This window comes from Amblyomma americanum, chromosome 1 (assembly GCF_052857255.1).
Source record: "Amblyomma americanum isolate KBUSLIRL-KWMA chromosome 1, ASM5285725v1, whole genome shotgun sequence".
Taxonomy (NCBI): domain Eukaryota; kingdom Metazoa; phylum Arthropoda; class Arachnida; order Ixodida; family Ixodidae; genus Amblyomma; species Amblyomma americanum.
Window position 1 is genome coordinate 165,139,524 of NC_135497.1, and position 26,354 is coordinate 165,165,877.

The window sequence follows — 26,354 nt, forward strand, 5'->3', positions numbered from 1 at the left end:
TATCCTTTCCCTCTGCCCGGCGGATCCTCCTCCGCGGGGCCTGGAGCACCTTACCACTTGGGAGGCTAGGGAGACCCTACTGCGCTGCGAGGACTCGGCCAAGCAAGCCATCGCCACAGGCCGGGCTGCCAGCGTAGAGCCTCCGGGACATGAACATTTGAGTGCAGTGGGGTCGTGAGGGGGCCCAAGGATCTGCGTGTCCTACCCCCTCCCCCGCTCTGTGCCCATTAAAGTTTTCACCATCACCACGCATTGCAACAGAATATCAGATGCCCAGACGTTACTCCCTACTATTGCAAACAAGGTTGCCACGCGCAGGCAGCACCTAACACGTCGTCTGTCGGTGTCCAATGTCAGCGTTACTATGAGAGACCTTGTCTTCGGCATCGCCACAGTCAAATATGCTGCAAGAAGCAGCTGGTTTCCAAGGAACATCGTCACCACACGTCTGCAAGCTGGCTGCCATTTTAAAATAACGCATCGTTGCCAAGCTAGATGCGCATCAAAAGACACAACACTTTTTCTGCGACTCTTCCAGGCCTCCGCTGTTAAAAACAGAAACAGCCGATGGACAAGGCTACCTTGTCCTTCGCAGTGAAATATTAACAGCATAATTCTCGACCAGAGTGCAACTACAGACACACTCGTCATGGGACGTTGTACCACTTGCCGATATGAATACAACGTCTAATGACGATTACAGCTCGATCTTTGGAGTTAAAGGGGGCTTGATCGCTCGAACAGCTTAAAAGGATGGCTCGCGACTACGGCACTTATCCCTGGCGACGTGCGGGAGCACCGTCGTTCTGCACCATGGCTCAAAATGAAAGCCTACAGCGTGCGCCGTCATGTTCAGGTGGTCAGACATGTTTCTGTAACTGAAAGCACAGCGCAGATGGGTGCAAACTGAAAATAAATTGTCCAAAAGTGCAGTGTCGCCCGCCAGATCTCGCGCGCCCTTGCTCAGAGATAACGTTTAATAAGTGGTGTAGTAAGGTTACGCAGCATCACCCGCCTTGAGCGCTACCGTTCGGCGGCACTACAAAATTAATTCTGACTAAGGTTTATGGGGGTTCAACGTCCCAAAGCGACTCAGGCTATGAGGGACGCCATAGTGGAGGGCTCCGGAAATTTCTGCCACCTGGGGTTCTTTCCTTACAATAACGATCTATAGACTTCTTATCGACTCTATTGGCTTCGTATAGATATTTCTTTTTGTCTATTCATAGAGTATAGACAAACGTCTACTAAACGTATATGGCCATAAATCTATAGATTGTCTATAGACTGTCTATATGATTTGCATTGTTTAAAGACTGTTCTCTAGGGTTTGTCTATAGACAATCAATAGACTTTATAGACAGCAGTCTATGGACGGTCTATAGACTTTGTAAAGAAATTTTTGTAAGGGTTTATCGTGCACTGATATTGCACAGTACACAGGCCTCTAGAATTTTGCCTCCATCGAAATTTGACAGCCGCGGCCGGGATCGAACCTGCATCTTTCAGGCCAGCAGCCGAGCACCATAACCACTGTGCCACCGCGGCGGCTATGTAAAGGTAAGACACATGTACAGTCTTTGTCAAAAGTATACAGCCCAAATTGTCTGCTTCTGAGCCCTGCAGCACGGCTCCTCTTGCATACTCAGGGACCCTAATCTCACGAAGGGAGCATGAACTTAAGCCCCCAACCATCCCAAGCCTAGGACTGTCAAATGTGTTTAAGAGCCCCGATACACGGCTTGGACGCAAACCCCTTGGCCTGTAGATTTTTGACAAAGACTGCACATGGTGCGTCAGAAGTCCGCAGGTAATAAGGTTGCTTTTGAGCAGTATAATGGGCAGTATGGGCTACAGTGAACTGTATGGCGCTCATAAAGGTTCCAAGATTCTCAAAAGGGAGGATGAAGCTCCTCCTCACCCTTCAGAGAAGTTGAGCTCTCGGAGTGTCGTTCATACCCCACTGCACGGCTCAACAGTAGACCCTATGGCCTGGGAACTTTTGACGCATACTGCCTTATGTCATCAAGCCATGGATGCTGGCGTGGCCATTTTCACAAACATTCAAAGCTTGCGAAACTCCCCGATTTTCCGCGAGCTGCAGAAGTTCATTACGATGCGACACGAATCTCGGCATCTGTTCAGCATGACGTCCGCTCATTCGTTGGACGCGATTCTAGCCGTGGGAAGACCACAGCAGTGCAGCAACGTCCGCCGTGCTTTTAATGAAAATCAACCTGACGCGTCGGATGCACTATCGGGGGCAGATGTCTCGAGGACGCGTGAGCCGCAACCTAAACCGATACCTTTGTTATTAGTCAGTGCGCACTCGCAGAGGTGAAAGCCATGCGCGGTAAGCCCGTTATACTCAGTGGCACGGGCCGGGACACTTTATTTTACTTTCTATTGTTAGTCACAATATTGTATTTAATGGGTTGTAGGGTTTTAATAGGGGGGGGGGGGGATAAGTACGTTCTCCGCGCTTAAGCGGGGCTGATACCGTTCAAAATCGCCGGACCCCACCCCGTGATCGCTTACACTACCGAGCACACGGCGACCACGGCGGGCCTTGCTCTGAGGGAACAAAGCTTGGAACGACACTATGGCTGACACAAACAGGCATTTATTGCTACAACAACAATAACGCCAGCTAACAACAAAACACGCGGAGTCGAGGTCGTCTGACTCACCAGCAAGGTTACGAGCGAATGTTCGCCCACGATAGGGAAATGTGAAACTCCGAAGCCGGACGGGACGAGATGCGGAAGAACGCTCTCCCCGCCGCTTCCTCGGCCCGCTGATGAAGAGCGGAGTGCGTACCGAACAGTCCGTATGCGCCGACGATCTCAGCCACAGAGAGTGCGTCATCTTCCTCACGTGCGCTCGCAGTAGTCACGCCGTCCGTGGCGCTCGAGTAGCTGCGATGCCGACGCCCTCTCTTGTTAGTTAAGGTAACTAGGAACGCATCACGGGGAAGCAAACCAGAGGGGACGGCGGGGCAGGTGTAGTGGAAGAGGAGATTTATGACGAACGTGGCACCTGTGCCCTAAAATCGCTTTTTCCGAGTCCTGGAGAATTTTGTCTGCGATAGCACAGCCTGCATCACCCTTGTACAGAACGCTCCATAGCTGCCATCTATATCGGTAAATTGATAGACACCATTGTCATCCCCTTTGAATTGGGGTGGTGGCAAGTGCCACCTTGCCTACTAAATGAAAGTGACTGCTTTTTTATTTTGCAGTCATTTCATTCTTTAATTTGAACCATTTTCTTACCCCACCTGTGTTATAAGCTATATTACTTTGATTTCTGTGACGGCCGGTTCATGCAATTTCTCCATTCTGATTTTATGTCACTAGTATTCTAGTCTTGGGGTCACCGTGGTGGCTCAGTGGTTATGGCGCTCGGTTGCTGACTCGAAAGACGCTGGGTCGATCACGGCCGCGGCGGTCGAATTTCGATCAAGGCGAAATTCTAGAGGCCCGTGTACTGTGCGATGTTAGGGCACGTTAAAGAAGCCGAGGTAGTCGAAATTTCCGAAGCCCTTCACTACGGCGTCCCTCATAGCCTGAGTCGCTTTGGGACGTTAAACCCCATAAACCATAAACCGGTACTCTAATCTACTCTTGCTCGTCTCTATACTGGTGGTGGGTTAATTTTGCTTTCATATATTCCTAAAACCCAAAACTACCGGAAGGCTCACCATGTTGTCTTTGATATCCTGAAGTATAGATTTAGTCTACCAGAACATGCTTATTGTTATCGACACTGCTCCGGCATGCTACAGAAATATAATATCCTTGTTCCTACTTACTCCTATATGGCCTAATTCAACCTGATCTAGCCTAAATAGGAGGACATTGTTTTTTTTTAATAGTTACACAGCGTTTACTTCATTATTTTGCTCTTTCCAGCTCTGTATTCACGCGATGATTCTTTCGTTCCCACTTTTTGTCTCCAGTTAGCCCTCTCGGTTTGACGGACTTTCTTTTTGATCTTCGTGATAACTTCATTTCCAGCTTGTTGCCTCCATAGTCTGTCGTAACCTCTCTAGTCCTTTTCCTCCATCACTTGTACGCGTTTTTACTGTACAAACACCAGAAGGCTTTGGCTGTCAACCTCTTCTCATCAATTTTTCGTAATCTCTCAAACGATATTTTGCTCCGCGCTTCCCGTGCCTCAAAAGAAGAACAATCCACATCCCCTTGTTAAGCTTCGCTCGTTGTATTTACATGGGCCCCCTAGAGCTAATCTTCCCACCCTTCTTTGCTTAATCTCTACTCTTTGCATCACATCGTGTTTTAAGCACTGTACCGCGTCGACAAATCTCAGCCCTGGAACCGTTACGCGCTTCCACAGTTCTCGTATTCCTTCATATCTATTGTATCCCCAAAGTGCTCTATGCTTCATTATGGCCGCGTTCCTCTACCCTTTCGTCTTCAGATGTTCTTTCGTGGGTCTTTAACTATTCTCTTTCGTCATCAACCCACAACCTCAGAATTTGTACTTCTCTGCGCGCAATATTTCAAGTTTCTGTATTGACTCTGCTCCAGTCGCGCGCTATTTGTTAAGTATCATAACGGCGATATTTGCTCCCCAGAGGTATTTGAGAAGAGTTGTAGCTCATTTTGGCCATCTGCAGAAAGTGCCATATCATCCGCGTGCCACAAAACCCGGAAGACTTTGGGCTATTGTTAGTCCTTGTCGTCGACTATACGCTAAATTAAGCCTAGCTCTACTCTCCTCTAGCATGTGTTTCATCCTTGCAATGGTAATAAGCGGCAATCCTGTCCTACACCTCTCTGTATGTTCACTTCCTCTGTACTATGAAGCTTTTGCCAGTTTATTGGCATTCTATTATCCTTGTACACCACCCTTGTAAGCTCTATTACGCCGAAATTTAGTCCTACTTTCGTTAGAAAGTCCCACAGTAAACACCGGCTTATATTGAGATATGCATCTTTTATGTCTACAAAAGCCAACCATAGTGGCTTGTTTTAATTCACACCTATTTCAGCGTATGGATGGATGGATGGATAAGGATGAACCCTTTGAATCGCGCGGAGGTCCCAGCCACCTAGCCATGACTGGTGATATTTTACTCTTGCCTTGATTTTAGCCACCAATCAGGTAACCTCCGCTTGGTTACCTCTACCTGCTTAAAATTTACTTTTCCTTCACTGTCCTTAAACCCCAATGCTTTGGATACACTCCAAAGCGCTACCTCGCCACAGCTGCTATAGACGCTTTACAGCGCGGAAGCATGGGCGCCGCCATATTTGGTCACGTGACCACTCTTCCATTGCTGGCCTTCTGACTCCGCTGCCTGCCTGTGCGGAAGCCTCATCTGCAAGCGCGTTTTACTGCGATAGTACTTGTTTTTGCTCGCAAAATGGATGCAGAATGGGTGGATGACACCAAGCTTTGGCCGAAGCTTCAGCGGCCGTGTAAGTGCGCTGTTTTTTTTGTATTTTAGGACTCTTTGCTCTTGTTTTTGTGTGAGCCTTCACGCCACATCGCTTTGCTTGGTGACGATGGTATGCCCGCTGTCTGTCTTTTCCCGCTTTTCTAAAGCCAAAAACACTGCTTGGATTTCTGCCCTGGTGTGCTTATGACTGTTTTCGTGCGTGAGTTTAAAGCGAGAACTTCCCAGATTTGATTGCAGCACAAGTTAGTTGCGCAAAGTTGTACTTTTTGTGCAGCTGGCTCGTAACGGCCTCATTCTGCAAAAAATCCCCAATACCTGCGTACCAGTTGCTGACAAATAATGAAAACTAATTATTTGTGTCTGATCGGCCGCGTCAGTCATGCTGCGACCCGCCGCATATGTTTACGATGGCTGAACGGTTGGTATTAGCTCCTGATGTTCGACTTTGCATGAAATCGAACTTTTACTCGCTTGCGGAAAGGGTTTCCGAATTTATGCTTTTTGTAGCCTGCCGCAAGGAGCGCGAGATTCAACGTGCACTCGTTTGCAAACAAGTTAGCACTTGAGAAAAGCTCTTTTGCGTTTAACCTACAGCTGCTGCATGGCATTGCGCGATCTACTGCGGTAGCCTTGCGTACGATAAGCGAAGTTTCCAGCGTGGACAGTAAGCCAAAACTGGCAGCCGCTAGTAAAATGCGACGTAAAACTATCAGCACAAGTGACAATATTCCTCACTGCATGCTTCTGCGCCAGTCATGTTAGATCAAAAAAGGTTGGAACTGTGGAGACATTTAATAAGCAGTCCTTTTATTTTGGTTTTGCAAAGTCGAACATCAGGAGCTAATACCAGCCGTTCAACCATCGTAAACATATGCGGCGGGTCGCAGCATGACTGACGCGGCCGATCAGACACAAATAATTAGTTTTCATTATTTGTCAGCAACTGAAAGTATAAGTGTATTATGCAGAACCTTACTAGATTTCTTGGCATCCAACTTTCAGCATGGGGAAAAAGTTTTATTAGCACACATGATGACATACTGTACTGATATCATTCTTTATTTCAGTTGTCTACAACTACATGGTTGAAATGCCTGACACAGATGGCAAACCATCCCTCAACTACAGAGGATTTGCTGAAGGATTTGCTGAATGTTGATAGGCAGGTGATCATCAGCTGCAGCACTCTCTTCATCTTGCTCTTCTGATAAATGGTGTGACAAAGCTTCAGCTGTTGAACAGGTCTCAGGCTCCAAAGGTTTGACATCGTGCCGCACCAGCTTCCTTCTTCCCTTGTGGTGAGCAGTCTAAAATATTGCAGAGTATGAATATACAAAAGAATAAATAAACTGCAGTTCAGAACAAACCTCCGAAAGCCATACCGGTGTTCCAAGGGGCAGTGTTGGGTACGGGTTGTCTTTAGAGGGACGCCCATCAATGAAATGAACTGAGCATACCTGCAAGAAATGTGTATGAAGGCCACTTAAGTTCTGACAACCAGTGCAAGCGGACTACGCCAAACACCACAAATACAAGGAAATATGTGATATGGTCATTCTAACTAAACATGTAATATGGTCATTTCATGCAACTGTTCAGGCATTGCACTTCTCCTTTGTGCTCTTCAAAAATATTGCACCATAATATTTTCACAATGCATATTTGAGAAGTTTTGTTTTCCATAAACCGGGGCGCACAACCAAGAAAAATTTTTTCAACCGGCGTTTGCACTCACTCAAAGATAGCCCAACAACATTCCTCGGATGTGCGATGCCAATACATGGTTTTCACGTGACGTCACGTCCGGCGGCGCGCGCTGCGGCGGACATGTTGGTGCAGTCTGTGCGGAGTCGGTGGAGTGCGGGTCGCACGCGTTTCCTCGCTAGAGTGGTAACTCGTGCAATTTTGTTGCCTTTTGTGTGGCATGCCGCCGCTTCTCAGTAAGCAGCCTTTAGACGCTACCTACCGCTTAGATCTTACGGGGTCGGAGCGCGTTCGGTATGCGGAAAAAGTGCGTCTCTGCGATAATATCGACCCGTTCATGCTGCGGCCGGGAACGGACACAACAAGCGATGTCGACATATTTCCAGAGATTTGTTACGGTGACATCGTCAATTACCTTGTTTTTTCTGCAAGCTTTCTGACCCTTGAAGAAATGAAGGCGTTTAAGTCCACCGAGGCGCATAATTATTTCACTAGCGGCTGGGTGAAGGGACTGTCGGCAAAACAGCTGCAAGGGGACAAGGTGCTTCTACTTGGAGAGGTAAGCCGCAGGACTTTGATCTTTGTAAGGATTAGAGTAAAGAAATAACGGTTATTAAATCCACAAGTGACTGAGTGTAAGCAGTCACTCAGTAAAGTTTTAAAAAGAACTGTTTACAAACTTCATTTCTTCGTATGTACTGAACCTGGACGACTTCAGATTAAATGGGCACATGAAAGGAACCGTTGCTGGTTTATCTTTAGTTTGGAAACCCAACAAGTTATTGCGCAAAAAAGAAACGGTCATGCGTGGAGAGATTGTTATCGCTCGCTACAGATTTGTCGACCAACAATTTAGGTCTCGCCTGTCGCGTCGCGCATTATGGCCCGCATTAACTGATCAAGCTCATCGCTGTTGCCGTTTTCGACGGTCCGGTAGCGCAACAAGATCGACAGTGACGTGCGCCTGTGCAGAGATGTGCCCAATGTTAATTTGGACTTTGCCATATTTTCCTTGCAGGTGAACCATTCACAAAGGTTGCGAGACCAGCCTCTACGTGTATGGATTCTGTGTAAAAAAAGTGGGGCTGTGCTCACAGCCCATTGCACGTGTATGGCAGGAGCAGGAGAGGCCTGTTCTCATGTTGAAGCCTGCCTTTATGCAGTTGAGACCGGTGTCATAATGAAAAACGCCACCAGCTGCACCTCACAGAGCAACATCTGGCTTCCTGCCTACGTCGAGAAGGTACAATTCAAGAGGCTGAAAGATATCGACTTCACTTCGTCCAGGGTGAAAAAGCGAAAGCTGGATGATGCAATCTGCAACAGCACATCAACTGAGACCAAAGCAAAGAAACGAATGGATATCCCACCACCAACAGAAGAAGAACTTGGAGAACTTTACAGTGCTTTCGAAAACACAGACGTTGTACCTGCGCTATTTTCTGTGCTGCCAGAATATTGCGAACGTTTTCAGGAGCCCGTACGGACACAACCTGCTCATTTAAGAAAGTTATACTCTCAGGAGAACTTGGCTAATAATTTTGATGTGCTTTTGGAGAAGGCCAAGAACTTTCTGTCCACATTTTCAGTCGGAGAGGACACAGTTAAATCAGTTGAGGCTGCAACAAGACACCAGAGCAACTCACCGGACTGGTTCCTCTACAGAGCTGGCAGAGTGACAGCTTCAGTAATGAAAAGGGTGTGTCAAACAAGTGTTGACAGCCCCAGCGTGTCATTGCTGAAGTTGATATGTTACCCTGAACAAAATTCTGTAAATGTGCCTGCTGTTATGTGGGGTCGGAAACATGAGCAGGATGCTTTTGAGGCTTATAAAGCTAAAGAAGCCATAAAGCACCGCGACTTCCAATGCCGAAAGTCAGGGCTGCACCTGAGCACTGCTTACCCATTTGTTGGCGCATCACCGGATGCCATAGTCTCATGCAGCTGCTGTGGGAGAGGTGTTGTAGAGTTTAAGTGCCCATTTTCGTTGAAAGATGGTGAGGAGATCACCACCAAGTGTTTGAGTAATATTAATGGAACACTTAAGCTTGACACAAGTCATGCTTACTACTACCAAATCCAGACTCAGATGAAAGTGTGCCAGGTTGAATTCTGTGACTTCGTGGTGTGGGGACCGAATGTGTTACACATTGAGAGATTAAGGTGTGATGAGCAGTTTTGCACTGACATATTTGCTCGTGCAAGGCAGTTTTTTCAGAAAGCAATTTTACCTGAACTGTTCAACCGCTTTTACACAAGGCAACAAAACAGTCTAGAGGACAAGCCGTCTGACGGTGCAGAATACTGTTTCTGCCGTGGACCGGATACTGGCAAAATGGTTGCTTGTGACAGTGCGTCATGCCAGTACAAGTGGTTCCACTTCTCCTGTGTTGGACTGAAACGCAAGCCTAGAGCAAAAAAAATGGTTTTGTCCTGAGTGCAAAGAAAACAAGACTGATTAGTCTTTTTTTTCTGACTCTTTATTCTTAAGTGCTGTTCAGGCTTCCAGTTTTTGTTGCCAATACAAAGAAAATATACCCTGTGTAAGACTGGACATGGGCTTTAGAATCTTCAGACGCTGGTGCTCAACGAAGAAGACGACGAGAAGCGCCGAACACTCCGAAGCTCGAGCGCCGAACGCTCGTGCGTGCTCTGGACTGAACGCGGTCTCTGATCTGTGCCTGTACGGTTCCGCTGGTTGTTCGTGACGCTGTGCTTATTACTGTGCTGTGGTGTGCTGTATTAGTAGTGTGCTGTGTTCTTATTACAAGTGGTGGAGGTGCCAACGATCCCTCGCCCTGGAGCTTCGCACCCGCGCATTGCCTACCACCTACCCAAACCACTTCACAGGTTCCGTCGGCTGTCTTCTGTTCCGGCGCCGCGTGGCAGCGTGACCCAACCATCTTCAGCGCCACAGATGACATGGATGTGGAGGATTGGTTGGCCTCCTATGAACGCGTAAGCGCATACAACAAGTGGGACGATAGCGTCAAGCTCACCACGTTATCTTTTATCTGAGCGACGTAGCCAATCTCTGGTTTCGAAACCATGAGGCTGACAGCTCAAGCTGGGCAGCTCTAAAAACCAGTCTGACAGAAGTCTTTGGCCGTCCCACAGTGCGAAAGCTTCGCGCCGAGCAAATGCTTGCGAAGTCTGGCCCAGCAAACCGTTGAAAACTTCACCAGTTATATAGAAGATGCCGTCGACCTCTGCAAGCGTGTCGACCCTTCTATGAGCGAGGCCGACAAGATCAGACACATTATGAAAGGCATTGAGGATGATGCCTTCCAGATGCTCGTCGCCAAAGATCCCCAGACTGTCTCCGGTGTCATTGGCTACTGCCAAAGCTTCGATGAGCTGCGCAAACAGTGCCTTTCTACCCGGCGTGCAGGCTTTCAGGAGGCCGCACTTTGCAGCTTGGCTCTCCCAGGGGACGGTGCTCTGGACCAACAGTCGCTCCTCCAGAGCATCCAGCAGTCTGTACGTGAGGAAGTCGCACGCCAGCTATCTTTGTCTACCTGCCCGCCTACGCCTGCGCCGTCGCTCACTCCCAACCTACAGCGTATCATCGAGGAGCAGGTCGCTGAAGTCCTGCCACCTCCTTCTCAGCCACCCCTGATCGCGGCTTCTCTGGCGTACGCCGATGCCGTGGTGCGGTCGCGGCCCTCACCTGCTGCCCCTGTCTGCCCAGCGACCTGCAACACCACCTTACCGTCCGGTTGCCTGCCCCCGATCACAGTCGCAGCCACTCAACCCCTGGCGCACAAAAGACAACCGCCCTATTTGCTACGCCTGTGGCGTCGCTGGTCACGTGGCTCGTCTGTGTCGCAGTCGTGACCACCGTCCCTACGATTATAGGCGTGAGTCGACGTATGACCTTCCGCCACACTTGCCGCCTCCGGATTCTTTTCCTAGTTACCATCCCTGCACCCACCGCTCGCCGTCTCCTGGCCATCGTTCCCGTTCTCCAATGCTCTGTCGCCAACCCGCCGTCCACGCGGAAAACTAACCACCGCAGTTACGGAGGCAAGAACTGCGTCACCAGCAGCTCACTCAAGACCTGTTTCTGCGCCTGCCAATATTATTACCATTTTCGTTGAAGGAGTCGCCATCAAAGCACTTGTTGACACTGGCGCAGCCGTTTCGGTTCTCAGTCACACCCTCTGTCGCAGTCTCAAAAAAGTGACGATGCCCCTTCCTCCCGTTTCTCTCCGCACCGCCAGCGCTTAGGACATTCGACCGTTAGCCGCCTGCACCGCCCGCCTGCTCATCAGGAACGTTCCCTACACGACCGAGTTCATCGTCCTCGCCGGCTCCTCTCACGACGTTATCCTTGGTTGGGAGGACTTCCTCTCCTCACATCACGCCGTTATTGACTGCGCCCGTGCTCAGCTTGACTTGTAGCCCTACAGTGACGCCCTCTTGGACGTAACCGGTGCTGCTGCCGCTACTGTGGTCGTCTCAGAGGACACAGACGTTCCACCTTTCTCTTCAGTGCAGGTGCCTCTTTCTTGTGCTGCCCTCTCAGATGCAACTGTCACTTATACCCCCACTTTACGATGCGCTGACCAGAAGTCTGTTTTGCTGCCTCATGCTGTGCTGACAATTGTTCGTGGCTCCAGCGCTATTTATGTGGCCAACCCGTTCTCCTGCCCTACCACTTTACTCCGTGGCCAATCGCTTGGTAACGTTGCCGTTCTCGATCCCACCTCCGCATACCCCCTCGTCAATAGCGCGGCCGGCCTTCACGTCAGCGCCATTACGCCTGTTCCCATCACGAATCAGTCGTCTGTAGATATTTTTCACCGTTCCATCGACGCCGCCCTGACGTCTACCCAACGAGACTAGCTTGTAGCCGTTCTGCAGCGTTTTCAAGCTTCGTTTGACTACCAGCAACCTTCCTTGGGCCGCACCACCACCGTTACCCACTGTAATGACACTGGAACCCATGCCCCTTTGCGCCAACGTGCGTACCGCGTGTCAGCCGTTGAGCGCAGCATCATTGACATGCTCCAGCGTCACGTAATACAACCGTCGCACAGCCCGTGGGCGTCGCCAGTGGTTCTGGTCAAGAAAAAAAGATGGTTCCATCCGTTTCTGCGTGGACTACCGTTGTCTGAATAAGATTACACGCAAAGATGTTTACCCTCTCCCCCGTATCGACGATGCCCTTGCCTGCCTGCAGGGCTCAGAGTTCTTTTCTTCATTGGACTAGCGCTCCGGTTACTGGCAGGTGCCGATGGCGGAGGCCGATCGCCCAAAAACTGCATTCGTCACACCCGACGGGCTCTATGAATTTAATGTCATGCCCTTCGGCCTCTGCAATGCACCCGCCACATTCGAGCGCATGATGGACAACATACTCCGAGGGCTCAAATGGCACACATGCCTTTGTTATCTAGACGACATTGTAATGTTTTCCCCGGACTTTCCGTTTCACCTCCAGTGCCTTGAGACATTTCTTCGCTGCCTGGCCGACACTGGCCTCCAACTTAATTTGAAAAAGTGCCGCTTCGGAGCTCGGCAGCTCACCATTCTCGGACATGTCGTGTCGAAGGATGGCGTTCTTCCGGACCCGGCCAAGTTGCGAGCTGGGGCCGAATTTCCAAAGCACACTTCTGTAAAAGACCTCCGCAGCTTCGTCGGCCCCTGCTCCTACTTCCGCCGCTTTGTCCGCAATTTTGCCACTATCGTCGACCCCCTGAACAAGCTCCTTTCCAGCCACGACCTTTCGGCCTGGTCGCCAGCCTGTGATGAAGCGTTTACGACACTCCGTCGCCTCCTCACCACTCCACCAATGCCAGCGGCGTCGACCTCGGTGCAGTACTCGCTCAACGCAAGCAAGGCTTTGACGAATAAGTTGTCGCTTATGCTAGCCGGACACTCACAAAAGCTGAAGCCAACTATTCTGTCCCCGAGAAGGAGTGTTTAGCCATCCTTTGGGAGATCGTCAAATTTCGCCCCTGCCTGTACGGGCGCCCTTTTGACGTTGTCACCGATCGCCACGCCATCTGCTGGCTGTCCTCATTGAAAGATCCCTCTGGTCGACTGGCGCGATGGGCTCTGAGACTCCAAGAGTACGACATTCGCGTTATCTATCGTTCCGGCCACAAAAATGCCGATGCCGATGCCTTCTCACGTTCCCCTGCACCATCTGAGGCAGCGCCTTGTATACCCGCCCTGCTTTCTTTGAAGCTTGAGTTCGCTGATATGGCTTCCGAGCAACGCAAAGACCCGTGGATCACTTGCCTTTTTGATCTCCTATCTGGCCAATCGTCTCGACCTCCTTCCCGTGCTCTCCGTCGTCAGTCCCACCATTTCGCCATCCGAGACGAGCTCCTTTACCGCCGCAACTATCTCCCGGATGGTCGGAAGTGGCTTCTCGACATTCCGACACATCTGCACTCCTTCATTTGCTCTTCCTACCACGATGATCCCCAGTGTGCCCATGCCGGATTCTTGAAGAATTTCACCCGTCTACGACAGCGGTACTACTGGCGTGGGATGGCCCGTTACGTCCGCCAGTTCGTTCAGAGCACCGCATGCCAGGGACGAAAACATCCACCTCGCCGACCCGCCGCTCCTATGCAGCCGCTGCCTTGCGCAGTACAGCCCTTCGAGCGTGTTGGCGTCGACCTCCACGGCCTTCTTCCCAGCACATCAACTGGGAACCGCTGGATCATCGTTGCCATCGACCACCTTACACGTTACGCTGAAACATCGCCTTTACCATCCGCTACAGCCCACGACATTGCATCCTTCATTCTTCGCCATGGTGCGCCCAAAGAGCCCACCATCCCCAGACAAATGGCATGGTTGAGCGTTTTAATCGCACCCTCGGCGACATGCTGGCCATGTATGTTGCTTCCGACCATTGTAACTGGGACTGCGTTCTCCCTTTTGTCACATATGCTTATAACTCTGCTGTTCAAGCCATCACCGGATTCTCTCCGTACTTTCTCCTGTACGGCCGTGAGCCTTCTTGCAAAATGGACACCATTCTACTTTACCTCCCTGATGCTTCCGAATTTAAAACTATTTCTCAAGCCGCAACTTATGCCGAAGAATGCCGACAGCTTGCCCGGTCCTTCACTTCTCACGCCCAGCAGCAGCAGAAAAGCACCCGTGATCCCTCTGCACTTCCACCTGCTTACCTTCCTGACTCTTTGGTCTGGCTCTGGGTACCCTCCTCAGGTCCCGGTCTTTCCTCCAAACTTGTTAGCAAGTACCAGGGACCCTACCATATTCTTCAGCAGATGTACCCCGTCAATTACCTCATCGAACTCCTTACACCATCCCCTGATCATCGCCGCCGAGGCCGCGAAATTGTCCACACGACCCGCCTCAAACCTTACTACGACCCCGCCGTCGTCACATCGCTCTAGGCCACGAGGGTGGCGCCCTTTCGCCCGGGGGGAATTGTAAGACTGGACACATGCTTTAGAATCTTCAGAGGCTGGCGCTCAACGAAGAAGACGACGAGAAGCGCCGAACGCTCGGTCGCTCGTGCGTGCTCTGGACTGAAAGCGGTCTCTGATCTGTGCCTGGACGGTTCCGCTGGTTGTTCGTGACGCTATGCTCTTATTACTGTGGTGTGCTGTGTGTGCTGTGTTAGTAGTGTGCTGTGTTATTATTACACCTGGCTTCTTCAATCCCTCTGTGTCATGGTGCTATGCATCTTTACACATTTGCATCAATGACAACAATGAACAAAACATACAACTGACAATTGCAGGAATACAAAAATGAGTTGAAGTTGCATTGTAAAACCACTTTATTGGCATCCATCTACGACCCTAAACAAATCAGAAAAATGTATACATCTCAACTAGAGATACAACTAGAGATATGGCAGTGGAATTGCCGGAGATACAGGCGTAAGCAAGGGCTCTTACAGCAATTCATTAACACTAGAGGAAACCCACCAGATCTAATACTTCTACAAGAGACAAATTGCACCCCAACCCTAAAATGATACTCATGTCAGGAGAACGGAAGAACAGCAACTCTCATTAGCAACAAAATCACAACCATAGCTCATAAGGAGTTTGAAGACACACAGCTAGAACACTGAAGACACACAGCTAGAACACATAATAACTGAAGTGATTCCCAAGAGAAAAAGAAAAGCTAAAAGCACTTTTATAGTAAATTTGTACAGCCCACTTAAAAATAAAGGAGACTTCATTAAGCTTTTTGCGGAAGCAAAGAAGCTTGCAGGGCAGAATACCCTAATAATAGCAGGGGATTTTAATGCGAAAAGCCCACAATGGGGCAGCAGGATCGAAGATAAAAAGGGGTGCGGCATCTGCACAGCAGCGGAAAACATAGGCTGCGAGTTACTCACAGATGAAAGTCAGCCTACTAGACAGGGTAATAGCGTAAGCATGGACACATGTCCCGACCTAACCTTTGACAGGGGCGCTAAGCAAGTCGAATGGGAGAACATGCAAGAAAATCTCGACAGCGACCACTACATCATTAGGGTCAGCACAGAGGCAGAAAGCATCAAAAGGAAGATCGGCAAGGCAAACCTAACTGACTGGGATGCCTTCTGCACCCACTGCAAACAACTTAAGGACGACATAACTTCGGCAGAAGATTGGAGCCAACAGCTTAGACAAATCAGGGATATCTACACTAAAGAAGTGGATCGAACAGAACAAGCACCAGAAGTGGACAAGCAACTTCTCAGGCTCTGGGAGGCAAGACGAGGCCTGACCAAGCGGTGGAAGCGCCAAAAGCTAAACAGAAAGTTAAAGAAGAAGATTGCCGAAATCACCAGGCAAGCAGAGGAATATGCAACGCAGCTGGCAAGACAAGGGTGGCAGCAGTTTAGTACCTCGCTGAATGGCACCCTCAGCACGGCTAGAACGTGGCAGATCCTCGGAACACTCATGGATCCGAGCAAAAGCAAGGCGGAAAGCAGCAAATCCATCCAAAGGCTAATTCATCAGTACAAAGGTACAGAAGAACAGCTGCTCCAGGCAGTACGAGAGAAATGCTACGGGAAGGACCAGGTAGACGGCTACCAAGGCGACTACCAGGGCGAAGAAAACCCAACCACGGACTGACCCATCACAAGAGAAGAGGTCGTCGAGGCCATAAGGGCAACAACGAAAAATATGGCAGCAGGGGTGGACAAGATTCATAACTCATTAATCCGAAATTTAAGCGACGAAGCAATCAGCCAACTCACCCTATATCTAAACAAACAATGGGAAGAAGGGACAGTCCCAGCGGAGTGGAAACACGCCGTAGTCGTCATGATCCCCAAGCCCGGCAAGAAACTCCAAATTGAAAACCTCAGACCGATCTCGCTAACATCATGCCTAGGCAAGCTGTACGAGAGAATAATTACCCGACGAATACAAACGCATCTAGAAGACTGAGAATGGTACCCCAACACCATATTCGGATTCAGGGCAAATTTATCAACCCAAGACATCTTGCTACAACTAAAAGAAGAGGTACTCGAAACAATGCCAAAGAACGGGGAGAACGTTGTCATGGCCATCGATATTAAAGGGGCCTTTGACAACGTATCCCATGCCGCCATTATGGAAGGACTTAACACAACCAACTGCGGGAAGAAGGTCCATGACTACGTTCGAAGCTTCCTCACGGACAGCACAGCGACGGTAGGCCTTGGAGACCTGCGGATTGACACCTTTCAAACGCCATGCAAGGGCACTCCGCAAGGCTCAGTAATCTCGCCAATACTCTAACATAGCGATGGTCAACCTCGCCAAGAAACTCAGCCAAGTCCAGGGGATTAGTCATGCAATATACGCAGACGATATCACCATCTGGACCACCCAAGGCTCACTGGGGGAGAAGCAGGAGGCGCTACAAGAGGCTGCCACCTGCATTGAAGAATACACAAAACAAAGAGGACTTAAATGCTCCACGGAGTGGGTAGGAACCCTACGGATGCTCCACTCGAAATACAACGAGGGCCAGAACATCCCGGAACAAAAGATGATCAGAATCCTCGGCATGTGGCTGCAAGGAAGCCGGAAGTGCAGTCATACACTCAGCCTGCTAAGCAAAGTGGCAGGACAAGTAGGCCGGATGATCAGCAGAGTAGCGCACAAGAGGTATGGCATGAAGGAGGAGGACACACTCAGGCTAGTCAACAGCTTAGTGGTCAGCCGGGTAACATATTCATTACCGTACCATGTGACTATCAAAGCAGAGAAGGAGCAAGCGGAGACAATACTCCGGAAGGCATACAAAACAGCTCTTCATCTCCCAAGAAATACATCCAACGACAAGCTCATGCAACTCGGAATCAGCAACACCTTCGAAGAATTAAGAGAATGCCAGCTCAAGGCACAAATACGAAGACTTAGCAACACAACGACTGGAAGGGCGCTCCTGACAAAGCTAGGTCGAGAAATAGAAAAGCCACAAAATAGCAGGGCCGCAATACCAGACCCGCTAAGAAAGAAGCTATGCATACAACCTATTCCCCGAAACATGGATCCAAACCTCCATGCTAACAGGAAACAGGTTAGGGCAGAATTTTATGAGAGGAACATGGGGCATCAGTCTACACTGATGCCTCCCTATGGACCTCCTCCATGTTTGTAAACAAACGAAGTGGCGCTGATGTTGCTAGCGAGCTCGTGGTAGGCAAAAGGTCGGGGAGTGGCGTCGCGGATAGGTGTTGAGTGCGGGTTTTCAAGGCTTGTAGGCGCGTTTCCAGTTTCTGCGAATCATAGCAATGGTCAATGCTTCCAACTTAGTAATTTGTTGAAGTACACGAGCTCGCGTTGGCCACGTGCGGCCTATAAAGAGAAATAGTTTGCCACTGTATTGTATATATGTTTAGTAGTAAACATGTAGAAAGCGTTCCTACCGTTTATTTAAGCGCTAGGCATTGAATAAAACAAGTTTTGACACACTGCACTAGCCGGAATGATTTTACTTCGGGACAATAGTGAGGGGAAGTGCTGGCCTTGTTTCGTCGGAGCAGACATGCGCTCATCGTCTGCTGACATACCTACGTGTCGCGCTGTGCGAAAAGTGGTGACAGCGTCGTGTCCCTGATCTCATGTCTCGCTTAGCTCTGTTTTTAGCCGCATGACCACACACCAGCCAGGCCGACTTGTCCTCTTGTTAAGCTAGTCGATTTGGTGAAAATTTTTGATTTCTAGAATTATTTTCTTTCCTAGACCTGAAGTCTAGTTACGTGACGAAAAATTATAGCAAAATATTGAGTACAAATTTATAAATTACGCTTTTTAGAAGTGTGGTCGTCAAAAATTGTGAGGTAATTTCTTTGATTTCAGTGCCGCATTTCTTTGACCAAAGCGAAAGCGAAGATGCCATAAACGAGGGAATAAACTTTAAGGTTCGTTTTGTGAACTCTCACATTTTCTTCGACTGGATCACTCACCTTCTTAATTCGCATGAAAATCAAATGATTCCATTTGTCGCAAACTATTCCTGAGACGTTGAGGAGCGTAATAAATCTCTCGATTTTTTTTCCCTACACGTGCAGTACTGTGTTAGTTATTTCTTGTAAGAAACGTTTTCATGTAACTATGCATGCATAAGTACTGATCATATAGAAAAAGAACTAATCGCGTCATCGTACAGAACAGGGCTTTATGTACATGCTGGCATGAAAAAACTGCGCACTATCTAGTCAATTATTTGAGACCTTGGGGGGACTTGACGACGGTGTTAATTATAATTACCCAGAACTGCACCAGGTATAGCTATAAATAAAAGGAATTACTGAAACTAGCGTAGGAATTTCATATTTGCACCAAGTTTAGTTACATATCGCATGCATGAATAACGAAAACACTTTTCATTGCCGCGTCCCCTCTCAATCTCGCCACGTGTCTGTTAGTAGCACGCCTGTGGCTGCTTCGTTCCAAACAAGCTTCGCGATCATGTACTACCTCATGAAACTTGACACATGCATGATGCAATGAAAAAGCATATGGCATTTAGCACACTTAAGGTACGCTATTCTAAGCACACCAACGCGACCGCGCAAGATTGACACAACTTACTAGACTTCTTTCTACTCGAATGAAATAATTACGTCGTCATATCAAGAAACAGTTTCAAGTAAATATTAAATGTCATAAAACGCGCCATTAAAACGTGCTGTGCTATTAACAAAAGAACGCATTCCTTGGGGGCGAGTGAACCTGTCGGCGCCCCGTGCACTCCGGCTCAAGGTGATAAGTACGTGTGCAGCTGCATATGTCGTTTTTTTTTCCTTGAGCAATTATCAGCCTACTATCCTGAAGTTCAGGTGAATGAACGCAGTAACTTGCATGCTATTAAGTGCATTGAGTGTCAGTGCCTATCGACTCCCAGACTTCGCGCTTTACTACCGTGGCCCAATGCCTGTTAGCCAGTTTCCGAATGCGGCATTTATGCGCGAGAAACCTATCGAGGCTAAATTAATATTTTTATGCTACTACGCGGATCCAGCAGTGACGCAACTGGTCAATACATGCTGTTTCTGCAGTGCACAGGCTTGAAGCAGCCGCCGGTAGCTGCGGCAGCTGCGGTAGGCACGGGCAAGCGGAACCTGTTTTGCCTACCATGCGAAAGTCGCTGCTAACATCAGCGCCACCGCATCTTCGTGACGTCGCGGGGTGAAGGAGGTCCATACCCCCAAACACACAAAAATAGCGTGGTAGCAGTAGTTGTAAATTACCACGGAGAACACATCACAAGTCTCACAGCCGAAGTATCTCACATAACGGAGGCAGAGGAGATTGCTGTCGCCCTGGCAGCGAATGAAGGATATAGGACAGGGAGATCCCTTAACATCTTAACAGATTCACAAGAGGCGTGCCGGAACTATACTAAAGGCAGAATTAGCAGCACGGCACTCAAGATCCTCAGTAGAGCTCTGCTCCCTGAGGGACGACCAATACACAACATAATCTGGATACCGAGTCACGCAGAGATCAGGGGCAACGAAGGGGCAGACAACCTAGCTCGAGGAATGACCAGCCGAGCAGGAACGTCATTAACCCCGGAGGGGCCCCAGATTAATTGCGGGGACAGCTATTCAGAATTATTAAGCCTATATAAGGGGCTAAGATTCCAATACCCCCCCCCCCCCCCCCCCCACATAAAGCATTATCCAAGGAGGAAGCCACAGGATGGCGAAGACTGCAAACAGGCTCCTTCCCAAACTTATACATATTAAACAAGATGTTCCCCACACAGTATAGCACCAACTGTCCGTGGTGCGGAGCAAAACCAACACTATATCATGTCACATGGGAGTGCGGAAGAAATCAAGCATTCCACAAACACAAAACACCAAGTGCGGAGCAATGGGAGAGCCGGCTCACCAGCTGCGAGCTAGGGGTCCAAAGGGCCCTCATAGCACTCGCAAGCGAGGTGGCCCGACTCAGTGGAGCCCTGGACTAGGGGCCCACCCACGGCCAAGGAGGACCCAAGCTTCAAGACGAAGACTTCGTCCTCTACCGCTACTACTTCCTAAAGGAACCAATAAAGTTTTTCATTCATTCATTCATACATCTCAAGAACCATTCATTTTCACGAAAGGAAAGGCGCACAACCAGGAAAGGCGCACAACCGGCTCTGCGGGACAGTGGAGAGCTCAATCTCGCTTCCCCTTTGTATATCCTGGATTAGCTGGGCTAATCCAACCCGCCGCGGTGGCTCAGTGGTTAGGGCGCTCTGCTACTGATCTGGAGTTCCCGGGCTCGAACCCGACCGCGGCAGCTGCGTTTTTATGGAGTCAAAACACTAAGGCGCCCATGTGCTGTGCGATGTCAGTGCAGGTTAACGATCCTCAGGTGGTCGAAATTATTCCGGTGCCCTCCACTACGGAACCTCTTTCTTCCTTTCTTCTTTCACTCCCTCTATCCCTTCTTTTATGGCGCGGTTCAGGTGTGCAGGGATATATGAGACAGATGGTGCATCATTTCCTTATCCCAAAAAGCAATTATTATTATTATTCCTATTATTATTATTATTATTGGGCTAATCGACATTAACTTTTCTGGCGGGAGGGGGGGGGCGGAAGGAAATGGTGCAGTGCCCCCAACCGCCCCCGTAAGGGAAGGGACAAGGGTGGGGGGAGTGAAAGAAGAAACGAAGTAGTGCCGTAGTGGAGGGCTGAGGAATAATTTCGACCTCCTGGGGATCTTTAACGTGCACTGACATCGAACAGCACACGGGCGCCTTTCGCCTCCATCAAAACGCAGCCGCCGCGGTCGGGTTCAAACCTGCGAACACCGGGTCAGCAGCCGAGCGCACTAAGCACTGAGCCACCGCAGTGAGTGCATTGTCTTTTTTATTCACGCGTTAAATGCGCTTTTACTCCAAGCAAAATGTTGCACTGTCGAGCCCAAACTTCCACTCTGGCAAACTGATGTTTCCTTGGGCTGTAGCTGTTGATTCTTATAAATTACGCGTCTGCACATTGTCAATTCATAGAAAGATTCCCGTATGTTGCTCATCTTTCACTGTTAATGAGCGGCTGGTGCGTCTTTCCGACCTCCACGAATGCCGAAATTTCCACTGTAGTTCCTTGTGCCGAGCTTCGGTGCCGGGCACCGGTTTGTTTCATCATGAATAATTAAATTTTTCCAATTTTTTTCACCCCAATCGGGACCATTTCTGTGGGCGACCTTGGACATGTGACGTCACCAGCTGCATGCCCGTCGATATTTGCTCGGAGATTGGTCAAGAAGAAAAAAAATAAGACCTTTGTTTTTGGCCATTTCACACAAACAGTGGTCTGTCGCTTACAGTCTCCAGTTTAGTCAGTCAACGCACCGAGAGGTTCTGTGACAGTATGCATGACGACAAGCCTCGATCTCGGCGTCATACTTGGGGAGAAACCGAGTTTTGGTTTCGGCGTTGTTTGTTTTTCCTGTTTTAAAGAGCTTCTACTCACGATTCTGAAAAACGGTTTTTGAGGCACAGAGAAGGGACTCTTAAGAAATGTGATGCGAATGGGAACACAATACCACGTCTAAACATATTCAAAATAGCCCACATTTTCCCTTTGAGTGGTTCAGAAACCTTGCAAGAAATGCTTCTACAGCTGTGGCACCATCATGGCCTTGGTTCACTGTATAAATAATTTAAGGCAGAAAAAGAACAAGTAATTACTGTCTCGCTTTTGATGAACACCGCGACTACGCAGTGCGGTTCCTTGATTTTGCAATCGTCCCGATCGTCCCTGTCATATGCGCTAAAAATAGCACAAGGCTCTGAAATATAATCCGAGGAAAGTACAGGGTCGGTTAAAAGTTCTCAGGCCAAAGGGTCTGCTTTTGAGCTGTATTATCAGGCAGACATGACACCACCAGACTCAGAATATCCGTAGAAAGCGGAAGAGGTATCGTTCTGTGCTTTGGGAACCTTGATAGCTTTATTCGCGTCTTAAATGCCATGATATACCGATGAAACAAGCAAGCCCTCTGGCCCCGAAACTTTTGACCAACCGGGTATAGAACCTCGCTCAATCACTACGTTCTCTCGTCATAAACATCGGAACCAAATATTCAGAACCCACAATCCCGAGCGAAGGTTGGCGAGCTCTTTCCAGTGACTTTTTCACGCCCGCGCATTTCTCCGCCTCGCGCTCCTGCGTATTTTTGTTCAGATGTGTCTGTCGGTTAGATTCAGAAGTAAGGCAGCTGCTATGGCCGCTGCCAGTAATAAGCGTCGCTTCGGCGGTTCAGGAAGCCCCCCCGACCCCATTCTACAGGGGGGGGGGGGAAATCCCGAACGCATAGGCAGCCGGCGGTGGGGCCGAGTGGGTAGGGCTGGCTGAACAGCGCCGACCTGTGAGCATGAAAAGAGTGATGAAAAGATATAGAAAGGCTCGAAGACGCTGAAATTTAAATTTTGACTGCACATAACTTCGCTTGCACAAAACATTTTAAACATTGTCACTGGAGGATATTCTTGTTCAAGCGCTGTCCTTTAAAGGGCTCGCTATAATGCACGGGGTGCAGGAGGCTTTTTCCATTAAGACTCACCGGAACCGGTCCTGCGCTGTAGTGTAGATCGAAGACCATTCGGCCAAACATATGTGACGCTCAACACACGAAACAGTGCGTCCATACTTAATTGTTCATGCTCTGCTCTAATTACCTCCAAACACGGCGCAGGAGCTCGAGCGAAACCTACCCTCTCACTTCCCACGGCGGCCTGCCCACGGCCAGCTGGGCCGGACCATACAACTTCTTGCCAACCACTTCAGCATCGAGATACCGACTGGCAGCGTCTACCACTACGACGTCGACATCTCCTCGGAAACTGCCAAGGAGACCAAGGTTCCTGAGCAGAAAAAGTACCGATGCCTCAGTACAAAGATCAACAGGATTGTCATCGAGCTCCCAGTAAAGAAGTACCGGCAAGACCTGGCCAACTGCATCCCGGCTTTCGATGGCCGCAAGAACCTGTACACGCGCCGCCAGCTCAACTTCCGCGAGCGGACATTCACAGTCGACCTCGAGGAAGACCAAATATCCCAGAAGTTTATAATCAAGATCCAGTACGCGGCCACAGTGAATCTGGACGCCCTGCATGGCGTCTTCCAAAAGCGCGTACAAACTGTGCCCCAGGAAGTCCTCCAGGCCATAGACATCGTCTTGAGGCACAGCCCCTCGATCAACCTTGCACCGGTTGGACGCTCGTTTTTCAGACCGCCGGAACCCAACGAGTACAATGACCTCGGAGGAGGCCGGGAGGTGTGGTTTGGCTACTACACGAGTGTTCGACCCGCCCAATGGAAGCTCATGCTTAACGTCGACATGTTAGCAACAACATTCTACGAGTCGCTTCCACTGGTCGACTTCATGTGCAGGTTCTTAAGCGACAGCCGTCGTGTGTTGACGCCCGCAGACTTCCGGTCATTGCGCGACAACCAGTACGTGCGCCTGAATAGGGAGCTCAAGGGACTCCGTGTCAAAGTGACGCACCTTCCGTACCCGCGCAAGTACAAAGTGGTCAAGATCACGAGGGAACCTGCGAAGGAAATCTATTTTGAATCAGAAGGTAGTCAGATCTCCGTCGCCGACTACTTCCAGAGCCGCTACAGGCGCTTGTCGTACCCGAACTTCCCTTGCGTGCAGAGTGGCAGCCCGACGCATCCGGTCTACATTCCTCTGGAGGTGTGCGAGCTGGCCGAAGGCCAGCACTGTCGGAAGAAGCTCGACGAGAGTCAGACCGCCGAGATGATCAAGCGCACGGCCAAGCCGCCAGCCAAGCGCTTCCAGAAGATTCGTCAGTCTGTGCGCGACATGGTCAGCAGCTCGGACAAGTACCTGCGAGAGTTCGGCGTCAAGATCAACACTGAGCCCACTCAGGTTGTGGGCAGAGTGCTCGACCCGCCATCTCTGGTATTTGAGAACAACACCATGTGCAAGCCGCGCGACGGTACGTGGGATCTCCGAGGGCCGCGCTTCTACAAGGCGATGTCCATGACAAAGTGGATTGTTCTCAACGTGAGCCGCTTCGCGCACAAGGATTCCCTGGAAAACTTCATCAGGATGCTGATCCGCATCGGCCAAGAACTGGGCATGCGCATTGCGCAGCCGCTTGCGGTCATCACGTTCGACACAAACCGCCAGCCCATGCGGACCGTTCTCACGGAGCAGCGCAAGCAGTACCCGCAGTTGGAGATGGTTGTGGCAGTGATAACAAAAGCCACGAACTACGCTGAGATCAAGCAGGTGGCAGAGACTGAGCTCTCTCTGCGCACACAATGCATCTTGGACAACAACGTGGTCCAAAAGTGCAACGCAGCGCTCATCCAAAACCTGTGCCAGAAGATCAACGCCAAGATGGGCGGTATCAACAATAGTCTCCTGATGCAGGAGAAGCCGAAGCTGTTTCATAGGCCCGTGATCGTCATTGGAGCAGACGTGTCGCACCCATCGCCTGGAGACAAGGTGAGGCCATCCATCGCCGCGTGCGTCGGAAGCCTAGACACTGTACCGTCCAAGTTTCACGCCACCATTCGGGTAGAGATTGAAGACTCCAAGGCTAAGGCGCGTGTGGAAATCATTAGAGACCTGAAGGACATGATCAAAGAATTGCTACTGGCTTCCCACCGCGCCACCAGGCACAAGCCCGAGCGGATCGTCTTCTACAGGGACGGAGTGAGCGAGGGGCAGTTCTTGGAAGTCCGTAACTATGAGGTAAGTAACTGCGCCTACTACTATACTGTGCCCACTAAACGCTCATCTTGTTAAGACAGTTTTTCCCGCATTCAATGTCACTAGTGTCATTGGATAACCTTTGTCTTTGGAGAAGCCGACTAGCTGTGCATATACGTAACGACACCGAATTGATCTCCACAGGGATATAATTTCAGGACATCCAGGATATTCATTTCTGGAGACGTCTTGTCGGCGTTAGTTGACCTCAGCTTGATCGTTTGTCTTCAAAAGGTGGTAAACATCCAAGACTGAGGCCTCTGGCGCGGTTTTGTACGTATCCGCTCCGCCTCTCATCTTTCTTACACACGGGCGATTATAACTGCTGTGCAGTTGACCGTCCGTTGAGCTGAACGACAGTTCGAGGTGTTATACCCGTGCCACACGGTCAAGTTTTATGTCATTAATTACTTAGTAAATCAATTTTTAACGCAATTGGCGCGGTGCCACACACTTGTATTTAATGACATTAGACAGACTAACTGGCGTTTGCGACCTTCTGAGTTCGCCACACCTCATTCGCCCGAGATCTGTACACTCTTTTCGCCATTCCGCATGCGGAAAGACATGCAACTTTTTTGTGTGAAGTCACTACCCAGAGTATAATCGTTTATTCATAAACAACACTATTTTTAATAGGAATTCATATGTACTGTTATCCTGTGAGCTGACACACGAGTTCTACTTTTACACACTTGTCAAGCAAGAACAGTGGCATTTTCTACAAAATAATTTTTATATTATATTTGAAGGGCATTGCTGTTATACTTTCTCATTAACACTGTTTATATTCAGGGCTTTTTTTACTGTCTTGAAGGCGGTATCGTCACCGTGACTAGTTAAATTATTTATTTACTTATATACAGATACCTTATAGGCCTCTGGAGAGGCATTGTGTAAGGGGGCGATACAGAAGTTAGTGAGAAATAGGCCAGAAATCCAAAAATCATATTAAAAGTACAGCAAAACACACAAAAAACAGGTGAGTTCAGATAAGATATCGCAATTCATTAACAGGGATAAAAGTA

At 49.4% G+C, this 26,354-nt stretch overlaps 1 protein-coding gene across 1 annotated transcript in view; it reads left to right on the forward strand.

The window, feature by feature from the left end:
• Window positions 1-5,392: 5,392 nt before the first annotated feature.
• Window positions 5,393-26,354, forward strand: part of LOC144114667 (uncharacterized) — a 152,270-nt gene continuing 131,308 nt past the window's right edge. The window contains exon 1 of the mRNA XM_077648551.1: window positions 5,393-5,447. Within this exon, the coding sequence (XP_077504677.1) occupies window positions 5,393-5,447 (55 nt within the window). The remainder of the gene's footprint in view (window positions 5,448-26,354) is intronic.